The sequence below is a fragment of the Sinocyclocheilus anshuiensis genome, unplaced genomic scaffold (genome assembly GCF_001515605.1).
Source record: "Sinocyclocheilus anshuiensis isolate Anshui unplaced genomic scaffold, SAMN03320099.WGS_v1.1 scaffold86, whole genome shotgun sequence".
In the NCBI taxonomy this organism is placed as follows: Eukaryota; Metazoa; Chordata; class Actinopteri; order Cypriniformes; family Cyprinidae; genus Sinocyclocheilus; species Sinocyclocheilus anshuiensis.
Window position 1 is genome coordinate 3933175 of NW_015547662.1, and position 8260 is coordinate 3941434.

The following is an 8260-nucleotide window of genomic DNA, read 5'->3' on the forward strand; positions in this document are numbered from 1 at the left end:
ATATATATATATATACACATACATACATACATATATATATATATATATATATATATATAGAAATATTATAATATATAGAAAGAAATTATTGAACACTGAGCTTTCAATCAGTATTTTGTCCTGACTGGAAGCCAGTTATTTATTTGATGACTGCATGAGTAGGATTTGCATGCCCAATAATGAATAATGATTTTAAATTTAAAAGTATGATAGTTTATTATAAACAGTTTCTCCACCCTTGGAAAGCACTAACTGGCACTACTAAAAAGTGCTTAAATTTCACTAATTCACTCCTATCACACACAGCTCTCACCAAGGATGTCCTGGCAGATTTTGGTTGTGATATTGAACCGCTGCTCGTCAGTAAAGTTTTTCAATAGGAACCTGTAGATCCTGAAACGTTTGCCTTGATTCTGTCGTCCTTTCAGAGAAAACTTGCTTTTCTCACTGACAGAAAACACACATACAAACACATCTTCAGAACTCATAGCATTCCACGGAGTAGTTTCTTCCCATAAATTGAAAGGAAACTAAACATTATTTTTTGCAAACCACTGCAAAAACAAACAAATCCAGGTTCATACGATGCATAATTTCAGAATGTACCTCTCAGTTTGAAGGAATTTATTATATTTCTTGTGTTTCTCATAAGAGTTGAAGTGGAAAATGCATTCAATGAAATGCTGGGAAAACATGAGGGGACTCTTCTTAAGCAGGAGGTCAACCAAGCAGTACTCACAGAGACTAAACAACAAAAACAAATGAAATCACATCAAAACATTAGATTATATGGCAAAAGAAACCGCACTGTGATAAGCTTTTCTTTGGCCATATTACTTACTCCGCAATGGCAGGATCTGGGTCCACAAGAACAATAGCAAAGCGGAAAAACAGCGCACCTTTCCATTTCACATACTCCTCCTGTTGAAGTGCAAAACAACATCACATGTTTAAAGAATTTGACAAAAGATGCTCTGAGGGTCTGATCACAGCTTTGAGTGTGTGTACCTGTAGTAAGTTGGTGAGCATAATGAGGGTCTGCTCTCGGACAATGGGATCTTTGTCTCTCAGACAGGCTGAGATGTTCGGGATATATCGGGTCACAGTGTTGGTGTAGCGCACACAAAGATCACACATCACCACCACCACGTTACTGCGCACGGCCAGCTCAGTGCCCACTTCCAGCTCCCGCGCAAACACAGGCAGATACTTCAACATCAGTTCCTCGTGCTGCAGACACAGCTTACCTATGACAGACAAGAGAACGAGATCAAACTCAGAACAGATGTTTTCACATTCTGCCTATTAGGTTAAGTGGGTCTAAAGCAAACATATTTCACACCTAATGTGATAACTGCATGTGCTCGGACCACTGTTGGCATGGAATTGGGTTTGAACTGAGACAGAGGCTGACCAGCAGGCAGCTCATCTCCTTCAGCAGGAACTGGAAAAAACACAGAATAAACAAAAATGCATGAGACAGAAGATGGTTTTGCAACATTAATCCAAGACTGATATTGACACCAGATGTAAATGGCCTAAAGCTGCATCTTAGTCTGGTTCTGAAAAGCTCTTGGTTATCATTTTTAGATTAATCATATTGACACACAGATGCAAGTCCATAACAAGCAAAACAAAGATGCATGGACTCACCTGGCTGCTCTGAGGGAGTTAGAACAGACTGAACCACAAGGAAAATTCTCTTTCCTACTTTAGAAGGGCAATGGAGCGAAGCGGCACCAAGTGTATAAAGATGTTTCACCTGAGATAAAGAGGATGGGTTGAAAAAATGAAATAAAATAAAAAACATTGCCATTTTAAAATGCAAAATGTAAATTAAAAACCATCTTGATTTTTGTAGGAGGAGCTTGTCAAAAGATCAGAATAAGTTTTATAAGTTTTATCCATAATGTTAAAAGGGTAATATCATCAATAAACTATCATAGAAGAGACTATTTATTAAAACAAAACTACAAAAATGGCTCGATCAAATGACAGAACCTCAAAATATTAATATATGATGGCCCACATTTACAAATCAATGGCGCTTATTGGATGATCAGAATCAAATAATCAAAATAAGTACTTAGTAATTTTAAGCAACAAAGACTTGTAATGTTTTCATTTCATATGCAAAGAGCAGAGCAGCAAAAAACAGTTAATCGTAAGACTCAAAGAGGGTGTAAAATAGTCATGTAAAACTAGATTATAATTGTTTTTGTTGCAAAAAAAAAAAAAAAAAAAAAAAAAAATTAAGGGCCCATCTGTCTATCATCATCATTATTTTTAGTTGGTGTTTAGTTGGAATGATATGGGCCAGCCAAGGCTTTTACTTTTTTTTTCTTTTTTTGTTGCAAAAAAAAAAAAAAAAAAAAAAGATTATAGGTGGCGTGGCCCTAAAAAAAATAAATAAATGAAAGTTGACAACTTTAATAAAAGCTTGGTCTGTACCAGCAGGTCTTCATTGATGTTCTCAGCTCCCTTCTCTTGTAGAATGACACCAGACAGATAACTCTCACACACAGAGACCAGCTCTCCACAGAAACGATCCAGGAACCTCTGAAACCCCCACACACAATGAAAATATTAAAGTATAAATATGACATTATATTAAGACTTTTGGTAATGGTATAATCTTACCAATGTGTCCCGAGTATTGTCTGATCTTGAAAATCTGACCAGAGTATCCACACAGGAGCTGATTACCTCCAAAGGCAGGCTGAAAGTCTTCAACCAGCCCATCAGATCATCTACACAGGTAAAATGTACACATTTGCAATTTATTTGAATTAAAATACCATTATTAATTTACTAACAAAGTTGCATTGTGAATGCAAAAGCTTTGTATTACCTGTCTTATGCAAACAGGTAATTAGACTGACTACCATATACTATAGTACAAAAGTTTCAGGTCAGTAAGAATGTTTTTGAAAGAAATACACACACACACAATGATTTATATTGCACTTTGATAATAATAAGAAATGTTCCTTGAGCGGCAAATCGGCATATTAGACTGGAGTAATTATGCTGAAAATTTAGCTTCGATCACTGGAATAAATTAATAAAATTTTACAATACATTAAAAGAGAAGGTATTTTAAATTGTAATAATATTTTACAATATTACTGCATTTCTTATTAAATAAATGCAGGCTTGGTGAGCAGAAGAGATTTCTTTCAAAAGCGTCTGTCAAAAAAACATCTCACTGACCCCAAAGTTTTGAACAGTAGTGTGCATCATCAATCTAAAGTACAAATGTCACAATAGCAGTTTTCAGTTAATCTGAATCCAACCTGACTATAAATGACTCTTGGTTCAGTGAGTGTGTAGGACCAATAACTTGTGAGCTCAAGACACATTCAGGTTAAAAAGAACTGCCTAACAAGACCAAACTGTTTGCTCCTTGAAGATGCAATAAATTAATGCCACCTAACCAGATCAGTTATGATGAAATCACATCACCTGTCACCATTGGGAACTATTTTTATTATAATCACAAATAATACTTTTTCTGATGCATTTGCGGCCAATTCAGTCATAGTCCGAAGTCCTGACGCAGCACACTTACCTACTATTCTGGTCTTGGTGTCATCATTGAGATTAGACGCAATGTCTCCCAGAACGCTCAAGATGTGACAGGTCATTGTAACTGAAACAACTGGTGACCTGATCATTAAAACAAAAACATAATTCTAAAAATCATAAAACAAATATTTTGGAACAAAATCAAGCAGACAACTTTTACACACTGCCCATCAATCAAAACTACATATTCTCTAACATTTTTCCTTTATACTATAACTGTTTGTGCATTTACTGAGGCAAAAAAAAAAAAAAAAAATTCACAATTCTTTTCTTTATACTGTAACAATTTGTACATTTACTAAAAAAAAAAAAACTTCCTTAGCTCTGTTCTCTGACCTGATAGTATTCTCCCAGGTATCCAACACGGTGCCATAATTCAGTTTAGGAGAGCAACTGGCAATTTTATCTAACAGCAGCCAGGCGGCAGCGGCCCTCTCTCCGTCGGTGTGAGACAGCAAACCATTCACAAAGGCAGGAGTGAACTTCTGCTGCGGAGCCCACACGCTGAAAGTCTTGCTGAAATACCGGCTACAGAAGAGAGAGATGTGGGGGGAGGACAGAAATAATAATGAAAGAAAAGAAAAAAAGGGGGGACATGTCACATACCGCTAGTGACAGATGGTTAGGACACGTGTAACTGACCTGAGGTCTTGACACTTTTCACACATCAGACCCAGTAAGTCCCAGGCCAGCTTCTGAGAGGTGTCGTCATCCCGATATTTGCCTTGACTCTTAATGTGAGCAATGACGACATGGTCCAGACACTCTAGAGCTTTCTCTTGCACAGAGCTCTCAGAGTCCATGACAGCCGGTAACACTCCTCTCAGCCAGGCCTCCTGCACCTCTCTATTCTCAGGCAGAGCCTGGAAACATAAAGATAGAAAGGAAGGTTGGGGACACACTCTAAACCAGTGTTCGTCGTAGTGACAAATGTCAAGTCTTTAAAAAGCCTAGAATAAGAATTCAAACCTGACCTTGGTGGTAACCATTAAAATGCAGAGGCACAGGTAAACGTTTGACTGTTTTGACTAGCTAATCATATTGGTCATAACAGGTAGACATAGTACGAATCCATCTGTTGGATGAAGCAATGTATTGTGAGGTTGGGAGGGGGTGCTCACAGTGACTCCTGCACCTCTCTATTCTCAGGCAGAGCCTGGAAACAAAGATAGAAAGGAAGGTTGGGGACACTCTAAACCAGTGTTCGTCGTAGTGACAAATGTCAAGTCTTTAAAAAGCCTAGAATAAGAATTCAAACCTGACCTTGGTGGTAACCATTAAAATGCAGAGGCACAGGTAAACGTTTGACTGTTTTGACTAGCTAATCATATTGGTCATAACAGGTAGACATAGTACGAATCCATCTGTTGGATGAAGCAATGTATTGTGAGGTTGGGAGGGGGTGCTCACAGTGAGGAGATCCATAAGGCACTGCATGGCTTTTTTCTTCACCGAGACAGCAGGATCCCTGCAGCGATCTGACAGAATACTCAGATTCTCTGCACTGCATGAGATCACCCCATGCTTCAGCAGACTCATGACGGTCTACACAAACACATGGAAGAGACAATCAGTTATAGCTGCTTTCTTTAGACTATTTTGACAAAGGAAATAATGGCCTTGTATACAATACAGTTCAAAAGTTCCAGGGTCAGTACGATTTTTTTTCCAACGTAAATGCAGCAATATTGTGAAATATTACAGTTTAAAACAGTTTTCTACTTTAATATATATTAAAATGTAATTTATTCTTGTGATGGCAAAGCTGAATTTTCAGCATCATTACTTCAGTCTTCAGTGTCACATGATCCTTCAGAAATCATTCTGCTGATTTGGTAGTCAAGAAACATTTCTGATTATTACCATCAATGTTGTGGAAATCATGTCACTTTTAATCACCAAGTTTTCCTTTCTCGTTGGAGTGTTACAAGCTGTTCGTGAATAGATAAGATCCCTGCTTATTCAAATGAAGTCCTTAGCAATGCATATTACTAATCAAAAATTAAGTTTTGATATATTTACAGTAGGAAATTTACAAAATATCTTCATGGAACATGATTTTTACTTAATATCCTAATGATTTTTGGCATAAAAGAAAAATCTATAATTTTGACCCATACAATGTATTTTTGGCTATTGCTACAAATATACCCCAGCGACTTAAGACTGCTTTTGTGCTCCAGGGTCACACATATATATATATATATATATATATCTTACTAAGCCCAAACTTTTGAACAGTAGTGTATGTTTAATAGGGCCCATATTATAAAACAGATTTTTTTTATGCTCTTTTGAAATAATTCTGTTTACTATGCAAACATACTCTAACAATAACAATGCAATAACAAAAAGTTCCCTCCCCAGTCCACAGAGACCATTTATGGAAATTAAGCTACAAAAATGGGTCAAAAACAACATTTGAATGTACAACAGTAGTGCTTTAAAGCAACTTTTTCAAAGGGTCTTATCATATTGTACAAATAATCTAACAGCTAAAGTATAGTATATGATCAGCATACTGATTAATGCACCACTGTTAAAAATATAGAAACTAAAAAAACTCTCCAGATGAACTAGTTGACCGCTCAATAAGTTGAATGTGAAATGCTTCAAAATGTAGAATGTATTTCATACCTCCAGTGCACTTTTTCTAGCATTGATTTTTGGATCGCTGACATGTTTTTTAAATAGAGTCAATGCTTCCTCATCTAAAAGTAAATAAAGAAACATTCATTAAGAAATAGACAGTCATGCAAAATTTGAAATTTAAATAATAATGCCTCTATGAGTCGAACTTACTCTGTAAGGAAGAATTCATGACGCTCCTGTGAGTCGTGGTAATGCTCTTGTGTTTTGTAAGCTCAATGGTTCTGAAGGTCAGAGCGGATTTCTGAACAGTCTCTCTTCTTTTTAGAGTTTCTGAAAAACAAAACACAAACTGAACCATCACTGACTATAAAAATGCCTTGCCCTAATTTGATTTTAAATACCAAAATATGATCTTACGCTCAGAGCGGCCCGACTCCAGCATAGTCTGAGCACCTGCAGAGAAAAGAATGAGCTTATTCAGTATTCAAACATATTGCTTGTTGTAACTAAATAATAGAACATTTTACACAGAGCTGTGCAGTTACCATACTGTAGTAATATACTTACTGTTGGAGAAGAGCTCATGAACACATTTTGTGGCATTCTGGGAACCCAGCTCCAGACACTGTGCCAGGCAGTGCAATGCGTGACCTCTGACTGTGGGGGAGACATCATTACGATGATTGTAGATGATGTTGTGCACCAGGAACCTGTGAGGAAGGAACACAGCCAGCTCAGGGTCCACTGTGTCGTCCACATCCCTCTCACTCTGCTCCAGGAGGACCAAGGCAACATCAAGCGCAAACATTCTGAATGCCACCTGAAGAGAGGTTTTTATTGTTATCCATCAGGAACAGACAAGAGTAGGCCTGGGCGATAAAACGGTATCAATATTTATCAACGGTACACCTTCTTCAACAACGATATAAAAATTGTTCGATATATTGCACGTGCTATGAGTGACGCAGACAGCGCACACAAACACGAACACATGCTGAAATGAGTGCTGTGCCTGCCTGTGATGAGGAGATTGTGAATACAAAATGAATATTAATCGAATTTAAAATAAACATTTGCATTTGAATGGCACGAGATGCGGTGATGATGATGTAAGTGACGCTGTATTTTAATGTTTTGTTAGTCTAGCCCACGAGATGCGCCGCTGCTGCATTATGCATTCAAAATATTAGAGAAATATAGAAGCTTAATGCGGAGAAGATCTTGACTAGGTTAAAACCGAAACCAAGCCACAACCAAACCGAAACAGAACGCATATTCAGCACATTTTTAGATGGACAAATACGACTGCTGCACTCGCGTCTCACACAAGAGATGTAACCATGCAAAGTTAAAACGGTTTAAACCTTTAGAAAACACGTTGCGAATTTGTGGAGGTTTATTCCTTTTCACTGCGTCTCTTATGTTTTTAAATGCAATCTGCGTGATGGGCGATTCGGCTCTTTGTATTAATCAATGCATAAATACATGATGCTGTTTTGTTCATAATTGTTTATGCAATTTACGAAATTATATTTGATTTATAAGAGTTAATTTAAACGTAATGCAGATTTTTTTATAGACATTAATTTCCTTGGGTGACAATTTAAATGTGCTGCATTATTTTGCTCATTGCGCCCTCCTGTGGCCTCGGGAGACAAGACAAAAGTTTCCCTATTGTGCCCTCCTGTAGCCTCGGGAGACAAGCCAAAAGTTTCATTAAGTTTAATCTGCATATAAAACATTAGAAATTAGATATTTGTTTCATTTTTATTGTGTGTTTGACTGTTAAAACAAAAAATATTTGTTGTTTGTCTCAATAAATTGGGTTAATTTAAAAATACAGAGGTTAAATTTAAACATTTTTTTCTATTGCTTTGTTTTAAAAAATGACAATAATTATTGATACCGAACGATATGAAACATTATATCGTTGATAAATTTTTTAGCTATATCGCCCAGCCCTAGACAAGAGCATTGAAAAATATCAAATAATCTGTGCATATGGTAAGTTGTGCTTAAAGGGGTCCTATTATGCTCTTTTACAAAGTCTTGATTTTGTTTTGGGGGTGTACTAGAACAG

The 8260-nt window shown here is 36.8% G+C and overlaps 1 protein-coding gene across 2 annotated transcripts in view; it reads right to left on the minus strand.

Moving 5' to 3' along the window:
- The window catches only part of LOC107702392 (condensin-2 complex subunit D3-like), an 18347-nt gene that overhangs the window by 4242 nt on the left and 5845 nt on the right, over positions 1-8260 (minus strand). For both annotated transcript variants that reach the window (XM_016504703.1, XM_016504702.1), the window contains exons 11-26: positions 6748-7000; positions 6598-6633; positions 6391-6510; positions 6226-6299; positions 4999-5133; positions 4231-4451; positions 3925-4116; positions 3572-3669; positions 2641-2750; positions 2452-2559; positions 1654-1762; positions 1343-1444; positions 1009-1247; positions 842-921; positions 607-744; positions 314-447 (exon numbers count right to left, since the gene is read on the minus strand). In XM_016504703.1, the coding sequence (XP_016360189.1) occupies positions 314-447; positions 607-744; positions 842-921; positions 1009-1247; positions 1343-1444; positions 1654-1762; positions 2452-2559; positions 2641-2750; positions 3572-3669; positions 3925-4116; positions 4231-4451; positions 4999-5133; positions 6226-6299; positions 6391-6510; positions 6598-6633; positions 6748-7000 (2149 nt within the window). The remainder of the gene's footprint in view (positions 1-313; positions 448-606; positions 745-841; positions 922-1008; positions 1248-1342; positions 1445-1653; positions 1763-2451; positions 2560-2640; positions 2751-3571; positions 3670-3924; positions 4117-4230; positions 4452-4998; positions 5134-6225; positions 6300-6390; positions 6511-6597; positions 6634-6747; positions 7001-8260) is intronic.